Source organism: Phyllostomus hastatus, unplaced genomic scaffold, assembly GCF_019186645.2.
Source record: "Phyllostomus hastatus isolate PE091 unplaced genomic scaffold, TTU_PhHast_1.1 phas_contig_29, whole genome shotgun sequence".
Taxonomy (NCBI): domain Eukaryota; kingdom Metazoa; phylum Chordata; class Mammalia; order Chiroptera; family Phyllostomidae; genus Phyllostomus; species Phyllostomus hastatus.
In genome coordinates, this window is record NW_025333835.1 from 42,335,279 (window position 1) to 42,353,984 (window position 18,706).

Genomic DNA, 18,706 nt, shown 5'->3' on the forward strand with positions numbered 1-18,706 from the left:
CCTGGGGGAAAGAACGTTCAACTTCCGTCAGTTCTAGTTTTCCTCTTAGCCCTGGGGTGGTTTTACATCTGTGCTCATCCTGTGGAGCAGAGGAGAGGAGACTCTGGGACTGGGTGGCGTTATTTCTCGCGCTCACAGCCGTGCCTTCACGGCAGCCGCCGGCCCCGCCTTTGCACTCCGAGGCGACAGGGCAGACAAGCAGACAGCCCCCTCGGGGAGGGACCCAAATGGTGGTGGTGCTGGTTTCCCGGCCCGAGCAGTCTGCAGATGCAGGAAGTCGAGACTCAACTTCCCCCAGCCCCATGGCCCCCCGAAGGGCTCCGTCGGCGTCCCCACACCCCCCACACCCCAAAAGCCCGAGGCCACACGGATGGTTGCTTCGGGCGTGCCTTTGCACAGGCACTCCTTACTCTGTCTTCAGCAAACAGTTAAGAAAAAGTTGTATGCAAAAAACAAGCAGAATTTTATATGCATTAGGGAATTTACTGAAATACTAACATGGAATTTTTCAAACACAAAACAGCCTTCTGTAATTCAGATAATGTTTTTCTAATTAACCTCTTTGATTTTGCAATGCTGTATTTTATTAAAATAAAGGTCGCTTTTATTGATCTTGGTTCTTTAGTAAACCAGCAGAAAAATTTAGGGATTTAATACTTTCTCTGACATGTCCATTTCCAATTGCCATTTAAAAAAATACTAGAATTATCACATCCCCTTATTTCTGCACTAAGGTCTTAAGGGCTGAAAACTCGTCAGGAATGGACGGATGTTATGATTCATTCTGCTGCATGAGGAATCAAAGAAATTTGCTCAAGTTTTAGGAAGTATTTATCTTCTAAGGCAATCTAGGACCTTCCTAAGGTGGTATCAGCCCTTCCTTTCCACCACGAGACACGGTGACCACCTGAAATTCCCACACCCGGCCCCCGGGAGCCAGGCACGCCGTGCGTGAAGCCCGCCGCAGCGCGCTGAGGGCCGGCCCCGTGGTGTGCGTGCGCACCGGTGTGAACCCGTGACGGACTCCAGCGTGCGGTGCTGGGGAGCCGCCAGACCGTTACCCGCCTCAGGGACTCCACAGGGTGATGCCGGTGTCAGCACGTGAGAGAGGGGGAGCCTCGAAACCTGGTAAAGGCTGATGTCACCAGTGTGCCCCTGGAACCTGCCATTAGATCCAGGTTCTGAAGTGACATGGTCTGTGCCGGGGAAGCCCTCATCATGTCTCTCCGTCCTTTAAGGACCGGGTCCCCATGTCCCCGTTGGCTGTGAGGGTCCCGTGTCGGCCCTCGGTCCTGGCGCCATTACTGACGGCACCTCCTTCTGTTCCCAAGTCCCCTGGTTTGGATAATAAAGACCCTGCCCCCCCCCCGCCCCCCCACCCCGAGATGCCCAGAGCCTTCCCAGCGGAGCCCTTGGGTCCACACTTTTCTACTGTTTCCCCACCCGATCCTTCGGGGCCAAGGAAGCCAGCACACAGCCACCTGGATTAACACGCGTGCGTCTGAGAACGGCCTTTTGTGGACAACCCCCTCGCCCAGAGGGTGCGTCGCCAGGGTAACCGGGCCTGTGTGCCCAGGGGGCCAGATGCCCTGACGTGGGCGACCCTTCAGAGGGCTCCCCACACACCAGAGGAGCAGGCACTGGGGAGAGGGGCTCACCCAGTGCTGGCGTTGGCCAATGGGAAGGCTCAGCTGGCTACGGCTAGGCCTGCCCCCCTAACCCACCCCCCTCCCCCCCCAACCCCCCGCCCCAAAGGGCACTGAGAGCAAAGCCAGCCCCTCAAGGGTCTCCCTGGAGGTGGCGCTGCTCACTCAGACAGGGCCAGCCAAAAGCAGGGGTCTTTGGATGAATAAAAAGCAGCTTTATTCTAATACAGCATGAAAAGTTTCTGAAGCAGGAATTGTTCCAACTCCCACCCAATTTGAACGTCTAAAAATTTATTTTCTGTACAATACATAAATATCTTCATGTCTATATAAACATGTGTACGGTCCTAAAAGCTTTTTTGAAAAAAATCAATGCAATTAGTCTTCGGAAAATGATTAGCCCGGTTAGGTGACAAGAAACGCCCCCTCAATACAGCCAAGAACAAGGACGGCTGGGGACCCACGCCAGGCAGGGGCTGGGGAGGAAAAGGAAGATTGAAAGAATGAAAACACAGCGCAGCCCGGCACTGGGATTTTAGAGGGTGAGACCCAGTGGAAACGAAACTACAGGCAAACACAGAGAGACAACTCGTCCGAGGGAAGGGGACGTGGCCTGGCGATCGAGCTTCATCCCGCGTCCACCCAGTGAGCACACCGGCCGCCCGGCTGGTCTGTCCCTCAGGCCGAGGGCCTTTTCTGGTTCATTCTTATCGAGGAAAACATTCCGGGCACGGCCGCAGCAGCAGCAGCAGCAGCAGCAGCAGTGCCGGAGAAAGACGTCAGAGCCCGCAGGCCCGGATCTGGCCCCGTTCCGGCCTGGGTCCGGGCCGCGTGATCCCGGGCGGGACCCTCAGCCCTCGGGGCCCCTTCCCTCTGCCTGCGGAGGGCGCACTGCCGTGTCCGCTCTGCTGGTTTGCTTGGCAGGATTAGAGGGACCCTATAAAGAGTAACTCAGCCTTGCCCTGGAAAACAACTGACAATACGTAAAACAATCTTGTGTGTGTGGCAAGGGACTCACCTTGAACTTAGACCAGACAGAGCACTCAGAATGCTAAGATTCGGATCCCACTAGCCTGTTCCCACGCCAGCAACCGCAGAGCCTGAAACCAGCCACACTGCTGTCCTTCCAGGGGCATGCGATCACAGAGAGCCGCTGACAGTGGCAGAAGGACACAGCCTTTGGGAGGCCTCGGCCACCCTTTTCTACAGCACCACCACCCGGGCGTGCAGGAGCGGCAGGGGCTCGTGGAGGGGACCTGCGACGCCCTCTCATGTGGATCCTTCCTTGGGGTCCCACACCACGGGTGCGCCCCCGACGTGACCTCTCTTTTGGACTGAGGGACAGTCACGCAGCAGGTCACCGGGCTCCTGGTGTGGTGAAGGAGGTTCCTGCACGCACAAGCCTCCCCCACGGGCTGCCGGGGCCCAAGCGCAGACGCCACAGGAGGCGGGGTTTCTCACGTCTCGGGCCTGAGCCCCTCCCACCCGCTGGGCAGCGCCTGTCTGAGGGGCGGGAGGACCAGCGCCCACGGAGAAGCGGCCCCTAAGCAAGAACGACCTGTCCAGGCCCGGAGGGGAGGCTGACCAGCCCTCCGGCGGGCGCCCCGACGCCTGCACGGCACTGGGCACAGCAGCTGGGACGGCGCGGGTGGGAGTCCCGCCCTGAAAGAGGGTGAGGGTGCCCCCCCCCCCCCGCCCAGGGTCAAGGACAGAAGAGAGAGAGATGGAAGCAGCGGAAACTGCAGGGCACGTGTGAGGTAAACTGGTCTTAGAGACGCGATGTTCGTGGGCGCTGGACCCAAGAGCACGGCACCCAGGTCCCCCGAGAGTTCCCTGGCCCGGCTCAGCGGAGTCTGGTCGGGCGAGGGCTTCCTCGTTTCCCAGGCAACCGTCCCCGAGGCTGAAGCAGAGGTTTGCGGGGAGGGCTGGCTGCATCCCCCTCCGCCCCCTGCCTGCCGGCCAGCCAGCCAGCCAGGTCCTCAGCAGACCCGCCCGCGGCGCGGTCAGATGCACTGCTCCTCGTCCCGGGCGTTCAGGAGCAGAGACCACTTGTCCCCGCCGTCCTCGGCCGCAGCGCCGTGCGGAGGCGGCCTGTCGGACTTCAGGGAGGACAGCGACACGCGGCTGACGTAGCTGACCTGGTCCCAGGGCACGGCCCTGGGGGAGTCCCGCCGCCGGTCGTCCATGCCCACGTGCACGCTGACCTGGGACGCGGTCAGCGGCTTCAGGCGGCCCTGGGCCTGGGCCTCGTACCGCTCCAGGTCCAGCTTCCTGTACCTGCGGGGCGAGGACCCAGGAGCGTCTGAACCATTCCGGACACGGGCGTCCGCACCCAGCCAAGGCCTCTCGCCCGGGTCTTCCCACAGCACACGGCATCGGGCCCAGGGGCCGGCGGATGCCGCCCGCTTAGACACCCGTTTATGCAGACGCCCAGCACCCAGCAGGCCGCGGCTGCCTTTCCTCAAATGGGAGCACTACTGAGTAAAAGTCAACTATACTTAAAAACAGGGAGCCTGACAATGCACAGTGGTCCCGTGTCTGCATCACGGGCCACACAGCAGCGCTCCGGTCAGCAGTGGGCCCCTGTGCGCGATGGAGGTCCCGTAAGAGCACAGTGGAGCCGGGAGATTCCCGTCACCCACAGACGTCACGGCCACTGTGACAACACAACCCAACCCAACCCGTGCCTCCCGTGGGTGTGTGTGGCGAGGCTGGTGTGGACATGAGTGCAGCACGACCCCGGGCAACGGTGACAAACGGCCACGCTGGGGGTTTACGGAGCCACTCCGCCTTTCGCTGTTCTGTTGGGGTGTGTTCTCTCTGTCCGCGAGACAAGCCTGCGTGAAGCGCCACGCGGCGTCACGCCAGCAGCAGCAACCTCCCGGTGACCGCGTCGCCCGGCGGCCGCGCCCTCCCTGGCGCCTGGATCGGCCCGTGCTGGGCTGCGCGGTGGCATGGTGCGCCGGCGTGTGACCTGGGAGCAGCGGATGACACCACAGGGCTGACCCCGGCTTTGTGCAGGTGCCCCTGTGGCGCTCGGGGAAGGACGGAGTCGCCCGCGGGCCGTGTCTCAGAGCACGGCCCTGCAGCCAGCGTCACCGATCTTACATAAGCAGCCCTCGAGCAGGGTAGCTGCAGCAGCCCAGCACATGCTGGCTGTTAAGTGACACATTATTTGCTCGCGGTGCTAATAAATCATTGCACAAACATGTACGGGGCTCTACTCGCTCCCTCCAGTCCCTGCCTTAGGTGCACGAACCAGGAGCCTGACACACCTACGCCAGCCCCAGCCTGCTCCGTGCCCGGGGCGGCAGGGCCCTGGCCGCGTGAGGACTCACCACTTCAGCTGCAGCGACGACAGGACCACAGACACAGAGGACGCCGCCATGGCCGCCGAGCCCATCCACGGCTGCAGCACGATGCCCAGGGGCATGAAGACGCCTGCCGAGGGGGCACGACCCTCACTCTGCGGCCCCCAGGGGAGCACCTCTTCTGCGGAGAGGGCCCACCTCGAAGGTCTCGGCAAGGCTCCAGGGCCTGCTGCCCTGCCCCAGGCCCATGAGTCCACGGGGCAGGCTGTCTCAGAGCTGGGCAGTGGGGGGCGCTGTTGAGGGGCCTTGGGCCTCCTACCCAAGTCCGCCAGGACTTCCTGGGCCTGTCCACCGGAGCCATCACCAGTTTCAAGGGAAGCTCCAGGGGGCAGGGGCTCTTGGGGACCAGAGGGGTCAGAGGGGTGACCACCAGCTGCCCTGGGGCACACGGGGACCGTGGGAGTCCCCGCACTGCTGGGGCTGCACCCGGTCTGCACGGCTGGTCTCCGCTGCAGGGAGCAAACCGCCCCAGGACAGGGCCAGAGCCTCCAGGGCGGGAACTGGCGCAGGGGCCCTGCCCGGGGGGGTGGGGGGGGCAGCAGGAACACGGGTGGGGCCTCCCCCACGGAGCAGGAGGCTAAGGCGGGCACGCTGCCTGGCTGTGTGAGGCTCCTTCCACCGCTCAGGCGCAACGGGGCACCGGAGGTGGCAGCGTCGTGTTTAAAAACGTCAGGCTCAGCCCAGGCGGGCGGGCGCCTTTCCTTGCAGGAGTGTCTGGAGCCCTTTCCTATCTGGTAACTCGATATTCAAAGGGGAAGGGAGGAGCCGTAAGGCAGACAAGGCCCAGGTCTCTCCGTGATCGTTTCTGAGAGAGGTCAGTCTAAGGAGGGGTGAATTTTCAGGGTGAGGCTCTAAAACACCAGTCAGGGCGCCCAGCGTGCAGCAGGGGCCCCGTACTGTTAGCGATGACTGTTTTCCAGACCGTATGTGTAACCGGTGGCTCAGAAAACAGGGCCACCGTGAGCAAACAGTCAAGCAAGCCCCTCAGGCAGCTCTGCAGAGGGGCCCAGAGTGAACGCAGGTCTGGGCGGCCTCTGCAGCTGCGCAGTGACCTTCCGAGACTCAGCGAGCACAGAACGTAACGAAACCAACTCTTTCTAAAAGGCTCTGGCGGACCAGCCAGTGAGGTGGGCTGCTCACCAGGTGCGGGTGGCGGGCACCAGGCCGGCAGAGCCCGCTTACCTGCCGCGATGGGGACCCCCACCAGGTTATAGATCAGCGCCAGCACCAGGTTGAGCCGTATCCTCCAGACTGTCCTCTTGGACAGGCGAATGCCGGCCACCACGTCGAGCAGGTCACTCTGCAGGGGAGGAGCGGCGCTGAGTCCCGGCTGTGCCCCGCGGCCCGCACCCGGGGGAGGAGGGGATCGGCCGGCGAGCTCACCCGGATGAGCACGATGTCGGCCGCCTCGATGGCGACGTCCGTGCCCGTCCCGATGGCGATGCCCACGTCCGCCTGGGCCAGGGCCGGGGAGTCGTTGATCCCGTCCCCCACCATGGCCACTTTCCTCCCTTCCTTCTGCAGCTCCTGGACCTTGGCCACCTTGTGAGAAGGCAGCACCTCTGCAAAGACTTTGTTGATGCCAACCTGAAAGGGAGGGAGAACAGCAGCCCAGAAGTGAGTATGTGACAACCCAGCTGGCGCCGGCAAAGGACAGGGACAGTCGAGAAACCCGAGAGTCATCCTGGCCCCACCCCTCCGGCCCCGGCCTCGAGGTCCAGGCGATGAGGTCAGTCACCAAGCCCTCTGGTTCCAGGCCACGTGGCACGTTCAGCCGCAACCCCATCCCAAGGCCAGTGCTCTGGGGCCCTCGCCTGGCCTCCCAACTGCCCTCTCCACATGCTGCCCAGTGTCTCCCAAACCCTAACCCTCTGGTCATTTACTCTCCTGCTTCGAGTCCTCCAGGGGACCCCCGTGTCCTTGGGACATCTCAACCCCTCGGTCTGCTCCCCAGGCCCCTCTTAGATCTCTGTCTGTCTCCAGCGCCCGGCCCCGCGGGCCCGGCGGGCACACGCCGAGCTCCACACCACGCAGCTCCCTGCGCTCTCCAGCGCACAGCGACTCAGCTGCCCGTTCCCTCCGGAAAGGTCAGCTTGCCTCCCCCAGCGCCTGCCCCCTCCTCCTCCTCAGACCGCTCCTGATCAAGCACGCCCTCCCCTGCCAAGGCCCCCCCACCCCGGGCCCTGTCCACTGATGCCTGCTCCCGGCAGCTCCCGTGTGCCCTGTGTGCTCTTCCGCGGAAGCACTGGGTGCTCAATGCAGAGTCGGTCACTGGGCCACCCTCCCCAAGGGGCCGCGTGCTCCTTCAGGGCAGGCACCCTCCTCATGGCCCTCTGGAGTCTGTGGTCACATGGGCGGCACTTAGTAAGTGCGTCGGGGTGGACGAACGAGTTTTCACCGGGAAGGGGAGTGACTCAGCACATCCACCGTTAGTTAGCACCGAGTGCCCCGCGAAGAGGGCGCTGCTGGCCCCCCTCACAGGGAGCAGCTCGTTCCCAAAAGCGTGCAAGCTGACGCACGTTTCGGGAGGAGGGGCGTAGATGCTTTTTGGGAACTTGCACTTGAGCCCCGCACCCCAGCCCCTCGGGCTAGGCCGTGCCAGCGCACTGCAGCGCTGTCCTCGCGGCCCAAACTCCAGAGCCCCGGCTGCCTCGGGTCCGCCGGGCACCTGGCGCCCGCGGCTGGGAAGCGGGAGCGAGCAAAACGTGCCTGCGACGTAGTACAGGCTCCAGAGCTGTTTGTTTACCCCCCCACCCCCACCCCGGGAGCCAGGGTTCTGTTTTGTTCATCAGGGAGACTGGGAACGGGAGGGGAGGCTGCCTCTCCAGGGCTGCAGGCGGTCCTGCGTGAATGACCGCGCCCTGGCCCACAGTGGGGGGCCCCGGCCGTGGCGGCTCCGTGACCCCCAGGGTGGGGCGGGCAGATGCTTCGTGGTGGGAGAGGCAGGCAGCCGGGGGAGCCCGGACACAGAGCTGAGCGCTGACCCCCAGGCGTTTCTCGTCCTCTCCGACCGCTTCCATGAGCCCAGACCCACTCGGGCGTGGGGGAGGGGGGAAGGGAGAGGGCCCGGCCCGTACCTGGGCGGCGATGGCCCGGGCTGTCTTGCGGTTGTCCCCCGTGATCAGGACCACGTCCACGCCCATGCTCTTCAGGGTGTGCACGGCCAGGGCGGCCTCCGGCTTGACGGTGTCTGCGATGGCGATCATCCCACAGAGCAGCCCTGCGGGGACAGCGCAGTGAGGGCGCCGCGGCAGGGCCCCGGCCCCCGCCACGCCGCGTCACACGCGAAACCCGAAACGCCCAATGGACAGAACGCAGCGTGGTTAGATGCTGCTCTGTAAAACCCACACACACTGACAGGCGCACCCAGGAGCCTGGGAAGACAGACTGTCAGGGTGTCAGCGGGGCTCTCTGAGGGGCACGTAACGCGTGACTCCAGTTTCTTCCTTCCAGCGCTCAGAACGTCCCAGATGCTCTGCCGGGCACACCCAGTCCTCTGCAGAGCGTGTGGCTCGTAACTCAATACACGTTCGCCATTACAATACAACAAATGCTACTTAGGAAGCGAGAAAACTAGTACTTTCTTTTTTTCTCTTATGACAAAAAAACACTTGCACAGAATTTTTTTGAGTGAATCTTTTAGATGCTGAGCAGGTGCGGTGGGGGCAGAGCGAGGGTGAGGGGGATACGGCAGGGGGCCCGCCCCTTGAGCTGGGCAGCCCTGCTCTGATGAGCCCATGGCACTGTGGGTTCACAAGGACCTAGGAGGCGGGCTGGCGGGGGGGTGGAAGAAGGAAAAAAAGGAGAATGGGAAGAGGACAAATTTGGCTGGAGCAGTCCAGTCGTAAGACGGCAACATGAGTTATCTCCTATCTGCAACAGTTTTACTTCTGTGAGCACAAACTAACACCAGCGAAGGCAGGCTGAAATGTCTCTGGGACCTACAGCCCCAGACACGCCTGGGCACGGAGTCTACATGCGATTTTAAGAGGCTCGGAGGCCAGCTGCCGGACCTCGTGGGGGCGGGCAGGCAGGCCGACCTCCCACTCTGTGACCTGTTTGGGCCGCCCACGGCCAGGGGAGGGCAGACTTCCAGCAGCGAGGAGCCGCCGCCCACGCGGAGCAGCTCCAGGATGAGGCCGCCGGGGAGGGGGTGCAGGAAAGGCCTCACTCGGGTGAGGGTGACGGGAGGAGGGCGGCAAGGCCCCTCTGCCCAAGCAGGACTAGAATCGATGGAGAGCAAGGGCTATTTTTTTTTAAAGGGGCAGAACCCATCTTTGCCTGCCATCCCCAAGCCGCTTCACTTCCGCGCGCAGGGGGCGGGCGCGAGCGCCGGGATACCGTCGATGGCCACCAGGATGGCCGTGTGGCCCTTGTTCTCGTGGTCCGTCATCGAGTCACGGACGTCGCGGGAAACGGCTAGGCCGTTGCGCCTCATCCACTCTCGGTTCCCGATCAGCACGGAGAAGGTCCGGGGGGCGGCGTCTGGCGGAAAGGGTCGGTGGTCAGCGCGGCGAGCACGCGTCCGCGGTGAGAGCGCACTAGAACCCGCAGAGCCCTGTTCGCGGCGGCAGCGCCCCCTACCGGTCTGAGGCCTGAGCCCAGCGAGCGCCGCTCAACACCCCCTGCAGGACCGCGTGCAGGACACGTGGGCGTGAGTAAGACGGGCGTCACAGGCCACACACGCTCCACGTGTGAAAACGGCAGGAACACATCTGACATTACGTGGTGTCCTCCTTTCCCTCCGGGGGACCTGCTGGTCCCCTTTCAGGTCATTTGGGTCCCTCCAGCACCGCAGGCGAGTGCTCACTAGGCCCCTCGCTGCTTGGCAGAGATGGCCCAGCCCCCAGTCTGCCCACCTCTGCGAGATCTTTCAGAGCTACGCCTCCTAATAGGTCGGGAGAGCCTTTCGCCTGCCACTGCCCGTGGGCCAGTAACTTAAGCGTCACTGCACGGACCAGTCCTTACAAACAAAATAGAAAGGTCCACCTAGGGCTTTATTTAAGTTGCTAGGAGGCAGTACATGGCTTCCAATAGTAAAGTCTAGAGCAAGAGTCAACTACCGACATCCTTAAGAGAAAACACCAGGCACAGGCTTTGGTTTGGGGGGTGGGGTGTTTCCACACCCTGACGCCCAGGGCTACCAGGCTATCCTGAGAATGAGTCAGGCCGTTTTCAAAAACAGCTGTCGCTCCAAGCAGTGCCCCTTCTTCGCATGGACGGACCATTCCCATCGGCTTCCCCTGACTTCGGCCAGCTCTGGAGGTCCACCTTCCCACCCGAGTTCTACCACGCGGCCGGTGTCCTGCCCGGGAAGAGCACAGTGGAATCCCCACGTGTCTGCTGGGTAGCTCGCGAGCAGCAAGGCTAACTCAGGATAAGAACCAGGAGGCTCAAATTAGGAGTGGTGCTCCACAGATGTGCCCAGTGCACAACCTCTGTCTGCCACGGGTCAGCATCCAGATTCCGAGCCACACGGAACACGGGAGAAGCTGCACGCTTCCCTGCGGAGGGCGGCGAGCAGGTGCAGCAGGGGAAGCAGGTGGCGTGCCTGGCACGGCGCGCTCTGTGGCTTGGCACGCTGCCACCTGACCCAGCCTGGCAGGCTGAGCGGCGGAGGAGACAAAGGCCAGGGATACCTGTTTCCGCAGGGACGCTGCCAACCCCATTCAGGTGAGGGGCCCGTTCGTTCAGGCGCTCGCCGTGGGCCAGGATGCCTTCCACGTTGCTGACTTTGCAGCCAATGCCACAGCCTGGCACAGCCTGGAAGTCCGTGCAGTATCCCAAGGCCTCTGTTTTGAGTTCCTGTGCAGGAAGGGAGCAGGGCGAGGGGAGGTGAGGGGGAGGCAGGACAGGGACCTGAGGCTGGGGTGTCCCGGCCCCGGAGCCAAGGCCTCCCCGCAGGCAGCTGGGACGGAAGCCTGTGAGGAGGAAGGAGCCGTGGGGGGAGGTGGTGGGGGAGGAGCTGGGGGGGGCAGTGCCGCCAGGGTCTACGCACCTCTTTGCAGTACTTGGTGACGGCCACCCCCAAGGGGTGCTCGCTGCAGGCCTCCGCAGTCCCCACCACGGCGAGGAGCTTCCTGAGCGGCAGCGTGGCCGGGTCCACGAGCAGCAGGACCCGCATGACCCTGGGGGCCCCGTGGGTGATGGTGCCGGTCTTGTCGAACATCACGGTCTTTATCTGCCAGGACAAGCACAGGCTGGCTGCTGCCAGTGCAGGCGGAAGGGACCCGGGGTGCACGCGGCCCGGAGACACGGCTTCACTCGCGTGCCCGCAAGCAGGCGGCCCTCCTTCCTGCCCCCGGACCTGACCGACTGCAGCCTGCCCCAGGGCTCAACCAACCCCCTGAGGAAGCAGGTCTCCTCTCTGCCTGGCCCAAAAACCCACCCCGTGGCTGGACCTCAACCGTGCTGAGCCAGAAACCCCCGCAGGTGCACCGACAGAAGACGGCACGCCGCCGTCTCCTGGACAGAAACAGAAACACCGGCGGCCTTGTCCTCGGCTCAGGTCGGGAGCCAGGGCTCTGGGGGTCGGCCTGACTCCCGGTCTCCCACCGTCTGCGAGGACAACCGCGGCTTTCTCTGGCCTGTGCACGTGCACAGGCCTGTGGGGAATAAAGCTCCTGCATGGCAAGTTCAAGGCTGGGGCCAGGCTTTGGGCCCATCCCACTCGGTCAATGGCAGCTCTGCACGGGTCCCCACGGGCGGGCTCAGCAAGTCAGCAGCAGCCGCAGTGGAACCTGCGTCTCTACAGCCAGAGCCCACCGACCCCTGGACTCCGGTGACCCCAGGGAAGGCCGTCTGCTGGCCGTGTTCAGACTGCGACCCTCCAGCACGGCTGTCCTCATTCAGCAAACAGCAGCTCCAGCTCCTGCTCTGTTCTTGCTGCTGAGCACTGGCCCCTGCAGCGCTGGCCCCTGGTCGTCCCCCAGCCGGTCCTGCCTCCCGTCGGCCCCTCCTCCGCCTGCAGCCAGGTCTTCCCAACAGGTAATCGAGCCACGTGACACGGACCCCTCCACGGCTCCCTGCCGTTCTTCCGAGTCCTTTAATAACCCCCCAGGCCCTTCACGGCCCCTCTGCCTCCCTTCTCCCCTCGGCAGCCTGACCTCCTATCGGTGTCTCCCAATGCCTTTCCTTCAGTTCCTCACTTATCACTCAGCAGGTAACCGTGGCCCCCATCACACTGCCCTGCTGGCCTCGCGCCCTGCCGTCTGCTCACTCGCTGCACACCTGCTTGTCTGCGTCTGGGATCGTTTAGAACCGTGATGGGGCCAGCGCAGGACCCGCACGTAGTAAACGCTCAGCTAATACTGACCACGTCAGCGGGAGGCTAAGGACGGGCACACGCGGCCAAAGGAAGGTTCCCATGGACCGAGGCCCGTCACTCCGCTCCCCACGGTCACAGGGCCCCTGCGCTGACCACACCGCTGCCGAGTCAGCACTGCCCTGGGGGCATGGACCCCGGCTCTGCCGCTCACAGTGCAGGGCTCTGGGCGAGGAGCCCGGCCCCTCCCGCTGCACTTCCCTCGTCTGGAGAATGGGCACAGCGAGCACCCCTCAGAGCTGTTGGCAGGTTGAATCAGCTGCCGCTCACGAAGTGTCACTCCTGCCACAGTTACTGGAGGCTGCGGCGGCTGTGGTCCCTCAGCCCTGGCTTCCCGTTCACTCAGTGGACAGTGCCAGCCCCCCGGCCTCTCTCCGGTGTCTCTCTCCCCGTGAAAGCCACACCGACACTACGGTCACCAGTCCTCTAAGCTAAGAGAATCGTGCAGGAAACAGCTGCAGAATCGGCCCAGCCAAGACCCCGAGGGTCGGGGCCCACCTTGTGGGCCATCTCCAGGGGCTGGCCGCCCTTGATGAGGATGCCGTTCTGGGCGGCCACGCCGGTGCCCACCATGACCGCCGTGGGCGTGGCCAAGCCCAGCGAGCAGGGGCAGGCGATGCACAGCACGGTGATGGACGTCTGGAAGGCAAACCGGATGGCCATCTCAGCCCGGGAGGTGTGCCTGGTGGGGGTCTGTGGAGAGGAGAGAGAGGCGGGCGGAGAGTCAAGTGCAAAACCACACGGAGGCCTGAATCGTTGCTGTTTTCTCTGTAAATCCCCCAAAACAAAGCATGGGTCTCCTTCCCAAGCATGATGGCATTTACAGGGGTTACTATTTGCATTCTGATATTTTGAGTCATCCTGGTGTATTTTTTAAATGGCTAGGGCCTCTGGAATATAATCAGGAGACACTATATTCACAATTACAATAAATTACAATAAAAAGCATGTTTTCTAAATCAAGGACACAGAACACAACCTCCTTAGCTTCCATCTCCCCTTTCTTCTTTGACTGTGAAAGGCAGGATTCTAAATAAGATATATAACTAAAGGACCATTTAATTTTCATAGAAACAGTTGGATTTAGGTAGATGAACATGTTGTCTTAAGACACAATGCAATTCTTAGAGGTAAAAACGATGTGTGTGTGTGTGTGTGTGTGTTTTTAAATGGTACTTCTTATCAGAACAACAGCTGTCATTCTGACAGGACTGAGTGGACTTCTAGAAGTGACCTGAGTCTTGTCCCTACAAGCAGGCAGCAAGGCGACGACAGTATCTTAAAGGAACATGCAGTACCTCGTTGGCCAGCATCCTCGCTGAGAATGCAGACAAAACAGAAGAAGCCAGAGTAAGACGGAAAGGCAGGGAACAGCAGGAAGCCACACGTCCCGGCCTGGTCGGGGCCGGGTCCCCCCACCGCCACGGGCAGATGCGCGGCACTCCCCGAGAGCGAAGCTTTAGGCGGCCAGGGGCGAGCTCTAGGAATCCAGTCAGAGGTGACCCCTAAAAGCACTGAGTTCCCCTCAAATGTCAACGTGTACGGCTTGGGCACTTTTCATTTCAAGATGGGAACTTTGAGGGAGAAAATGACATCTCTGTGAATGGCATGTACCCCCAAAATATGATGTCTTTAATTACAGATAAAAATATTTAAAAAAAAATATCCATTCAATAGTTGCAGTTTCTTATTCTAAGGCTTCAGGATAAAGTACACATCACACTGGGCTAAATGTGAGATGTTTCTAAAAATAGGGTCAACACTGCTCTACTCGCTAGGCAGTTATCAAATCTACCCTCAGTGGGCCATCAGCTTTTCCCGAGTACCAAGCTTTCTCGGCCTCAGCACTACTGGTACTTGGGGCCGGGTCATTCTTCATTGTGGGGTCTGCCTGGCACACGGCAGAGTGTGAGCCGCACCCACTGGGGATACCCACTGGGTGCCCCCACTGGGTGCCAGTGGCCTCCCCTCCTCAGTCACGACAACGGTCGTGTCTCCAAATGTGGCCAAGTGCCGCTGGCGTGACAGAATCACTCCCACGGTGAATCACTGACTTTTATGGATGTCTGAAGCAGGAAAGGTTTTTTTTTTATTTTCCGCCCTTTGTAAGTTTGAAAAAACTGCATTTCTTAAGATAGCGTTCTTCTTCCACTTTGTAAACTCAAAAATGCACCGTCCATTTGCCTCACAGATAATGCGCAATAAATAAATATTCACTAAAAAGCTACGAGCGTTTGCGTGGGAAGCTGCACGGTTAAAAGTGATCCTTATGGACACGGACAGCAAAAATACACGTAATTTTCTTAAAATGTGTGAAGTGGTATTATCATGCCATCAAACCCTGAAGCGACCGGTCTCTTCGTGGCGTGTGCTCCGTACCTCCCCAGACGGACAGTGCCGCCTGGGGTGGCTGCTTTAGGCATCGCAGTTGAGAGCCAAGTCTGTGGAATTACCGAACGAGGACACGCAGGCCACCTTCAGTAAAACCCCCGGAAGCGAAGTGACTGTCCCCCCCCCCCAGAAGTCTGCTGCCAGCGCGCACAGCAGCCCACAAACCGCAGTGCGGGGCTGAAGCTCGACGACTCGGAGGCGTGAAAGGGCGGAGCGAACGGCAACTGATCCTCTGAAACCCGACCACCACGCGGCCCTGGCGGCGCTCAACTTACGGGGAAGTATTTCTGAACGACGCCGAAATCGACAAAACCGATCACAACCCACACCACCAACGTCAGCGTGGAAATGACGACGACGAACGGGACGAAATAGCCGCTGAACCGGTCGGCCAGCTGCTGGATGGGCGCCTGCGAGTACGAAACGCCGAGGCCGCGGTCAAGGGCGGCCCTTGACGACACCCACCGCACCCGCGGGAACGCACGAGGCCGGGGTCCTCGCTCCCGCACCAACTCTCCGCCCGCCCGCCCGCCCGCCCGGCGGCTGCCTGCCTCGGTGGGACCCCTGGGCGACTTCTGCAGGGAGGAAGCAGGAGCGATTCTGCTTCTTGTGTTCTTCCCGTACCTTCGACATCTGAGCCTCCTCCACCAGCTTCACGATCTGAGCCAGGGTGGTGTTGCCGCCCACGTGGGTGGCGCTGACCAGCACGGAGCCGTGCGCATTCATGGACCCGGCGATCACCGTGCTGCCCGGCTTCTTGGTGACGGGCATGGCCTCGCCTGCAGGGGGAGAGCGCGGCCGCGGTAGGCACAGAGCCCCATTCGGGAGACCCGGCAAGGGTGCCACCGGCACCCGACCGAAGGGAGTGCGAAACAGCCCACTGACCCGTGATGAGGGACTCATCGGCCATGGTGTTGCCTTCCAGGACCTTCCCGTCTACGGGGAACTTGCCCCCGGGGACAACCTTGACGACATCGCCCCGCTGCACCAGCTCCACGGGCACCTGCTCCTCCCTGCAACAGACAGCCCCCGGTCACGCGCACAGCCGCTGGCTGGGGCTCGCCCTCCCGGTGCCCACCGGGTGCTGGGCTCGCAGTGTGAGCAAGGCAGACGCAGCCCTGACCGCGGGAGCTCAGACCTGTCACCCCCAAGCAGCAGGGCGAAGAGTTTGCTTTCCTCACCTTTAAAATAAGGGCACTGCTAGCAGTCCCTTCTTCACAAGTTTTTTTTTTGTTTGGTTAAGCACATAGAGACAGCAAATAGTAAATGCCACGTAAGTCCCAGCAACAATAAAAATAATCATTATTTTTAATATGAGCTAACTTTGTGAAGGAGAAAAACACTGGCACTTCTTTTCGTATCCTTGGCAGACTTGAAACCCGTCTCTCCCAGCCTGTCTGCACCCCCATCTCTCGGGGAGGCCCGGCTCTCACCCATGTCCCCTCGAAGCTGGCCCTGACCCTGGCCAGTGCAGGCCTTCCTCCCCTGCAGCCCAGTGCCTCTCACTACACCCGGCATGCACACCTGCTGTGAACTTGGGCTTGTCTCTGGGCGTTTAAACACCCGGTGCAGTCACTGCACTGCAGGAGGGCCCTCCCTGTGTGCGCCTTCGCCCGCCTTCACGAGGTCTCCTGCGGCGTCACGTGCACGACGGGTGTTCGCTGCGCGTCACCCAGACCGACAGACACTGAGCCAAGGTGAGGCTCCACCGAGGACTCTGGGCGGAAGCAACCCACCTGATGATTAAGTTGTCCTCGCCGAGGGTCACCACGGTGGCCTCCGTGGCTTGGAGAGACATGAGTTTGGCCAGGGCTTCTGAGGTTTTGCTCTGAGAAATAACCAGAGTGTAAAACGAGAGCTCCCGAGAACTGACGCCTGCAGGGAATGGCTGCCCCTGACGCAGCGCACCAAAGGGCTTGCCCACGCAGTGGGACGCACTGCCCGGCGACACGCAGTCAGGTCCTCGCCACACTGCATGCGCCAATGCCACTTAGTTCAACCAACTACGTTTCACACTGAAAGGGAAAAAAACAACAACACCAATCCACCCACCGACAGATTATTTCAGGTTCGATGCCCTCCCTGTCTTCCAGGGCCAGAGCCCCCTCGTTCCCAAGACAAGGTAACACGCTGAGCGCCGTGCGAGGCGCCCCAAGTGGCACGGCCCTACGGTGGTGCTGTGCCCTTCTGGGCTGAGAAGCCGTACACCGCGTGGGAACTCAGAGACGGCGCGACCTCTGACCCGAAACCCAGGGCTCTTGCCAAGACCCGTGCACTTGAACAAAAGTTTGAATAATTTACCAGATTAGCTGGGATTTCAGAAGTAGCGACCAATTTGCGGCTTAGTGGCCGAAGCACCTAATTACAGGCAGGTCTCGCGTTTCCCTAAGTCCCTCCCCAGCCCGCGGGTCATTAGTAAGTCTAAACGGGGTTCGGGCGCCTTCGGGCCCGCGGTGCTGGCTTACCTTGGCCACGTGCTCCAGCCACCGCCCCAGGGCGATGAACACGAACAGCATGGGGGGCGTGTCGAAGAACGTCACGGGGCTCCTCTCGGCCTCCTCGGCGAGGGCCACGGCCAGGATGACCAGCGAGTAGACGTAGGCGACGCTGGTGCCCAGCACGACGAGCACGTCCATGTTGGCCGCCCCGTGCCTCAGCGACCTGTAGGCCTGCACGTAGAAGTACCAGCCGCCGAGGAACTGCAAGGCGGAGGGCGGCGGTGAGCTGGGGCGGGCAGGGCCCGCGGTTCGGGGAGCCGGCGGACGCCCGGAGGCCCCGGGGCTGGCGAGCACCCTGGGCTCACCCGGGGTTTTGACGGTATTTTATACCCCTGTGATCAGCGTTTCTGAACTGTATTTCCTGACTCGGGCTCCTGGTGGCCACAGGAATGGGGGCGCGAGCAGCTGAAGAGTAGCTCCCTCTTTCTTATTGCTACTTCAGCGTGGCTCGGATTGTTTACCACCAACATGCATTACATTACAAATTAAAGAGAAAATGCGGTCCTGGCTGGTGTGGCTCAGTGGATTGAATGTTGGCCTATGAACCAACGGGTTGCTGGTTCAATCCCCAGTCAGGGCACAGGCCTGGGTTGCGGGCCAGGTGCACAGCTGGGGGTGCACAAGAGGCAGCCACATATTGATGTTTCTCACCCTCTCTTTCTCCTTCCCTTCCCCTCTCTAAAAATAAGTAAACGAAATTTTTAAAAACATAGAGAAAAAAAAAATCTTGCCTACAAAGACTTGCTCCTAGATAGCCGTACACTTTTCATTATTATTAACTCAGGAGTTTTATTTTTTATTCCAAAATATACGGAGGCCACACTTCCCAACAGAAATGTGGTTAGTTCCTTAATGCTGCCCTCAGACCCAAAGTCCCATGAGGCCTGTCTCTTTTAAATTATTATTTCCTCAGGAGCACACCTTTGCCACTCAGGATAAGATGTTAAAGACAAGTATGAGCTCCATGCGATCCAGCCGCCGCTCCTAGCAACAAAGGCAAGTTCAGGGAAACAACAAGCAAGCCTGGCCACCAGCCCTTGCAGCATGGTGGCTGCCGTGCCAGGGCGGCGTCAACCACCTGCAACCCACAGGTCTCTCCCGTCCCCTGAGTTGGAGGTCACCCGGCTGCTGGTCACAGGACGGAAAAAGGCCGCAGCCGGCTGGGGCGGGTGAGGAAAGCGGCGACAACGCGCTGGCCACGCTCGGGCACGCAGGGTGGAGGTGGGGCCCCTTTCCGACACGCACCTGGACAAAGGTGCACAGGATGAAGAAGACGAGGTTCAGGACGGACAGTCCCGGGATGATGTTGTGGTGCAGGACCATGGACTTGCGGGGCTCCCTGCTGGTCACCAGCATGTAGACCATCAAGCCCATCACAGGGACGCCAAACAGCAGGCTGCACAGGAAAGAATTCCTCCACCTGGAAGCCACGGGCCACACCGACAGGTTACAGTGCCGCCTGCTGCTGGGGTTACG

The 18,706-nt window shown here is 61.1% G+C and overlaps 1 protein-coding gene across 1 annotated transcript in view; it reads right to left on the minus strand.

Moving 5' to 3' along the window:
• Window positions 1-3,333: 3,333 nt before the first annotated feature.
• The window catches only part of ATP7B (ATPase copper transporting beta), a 52,427-nt gene continuing 37,054 nt past the window's right edge, over window positions 3,334-18,706 (minus strand). Inside the window, exons 8-22 of the mRNA XM_045839247.1 lie at window positions 18,476-18,650; window positions 17,198-17,431; window positions 16,469-16,560; window positions 15,618-15,745; window positions 15,357-15,511; window positions 15,008-15,142; window positions 12,840-13,034; window positions 11,016-11,198; window positions 10,657-10,822; window positions 9,359-9,502; window positions 8,095-8,237; window positions 6,401-6,604; window positions 6,200-6,317; window positions 4,985-5,087; window positions 3,334-3,923 (exon numbers count right to left, since the gene is read on the minus strand). Coding sequence (XP_045695203.1) covers window positions 3,650-3,923; window positions 4,985-5,087; window positions 6,200-6,317; window positions 6,401-6,604; window positions 8,095-8,237; window positions 9,359-9,502; window positions 10,657-10,822; window positions 11,016-11,198; window positions 12,840-13,034; window positions 15,008-15,142; window positions 15,357-15,511; window positions 15,618-15,745; window positions 16,469-16,560; window positions 17,198-17,431; window positions 18,476-18,650 — 2,449 coding nt within the window. The 3' untranslated portion in view covers window positions 3,334-3,649. The remainder of the gene's footprint in view (window positions 3,924-4,984; window positions 5,088-6,199; window positions 6,318-6,400; window positions 6,605-8,094; window positions 8,238-9,358; window positions 9,503-10,656; window positions 10,823-11,015; window positions 11,199-12,839; window positions 13,035-15,007; window positions 15,143-15,356; window positions 15,512-15,617; window positions 15,746-16,468; window positions 16,561-17,197; window positions 17,432-18,475; window positions 18,651-18,706) is intronic.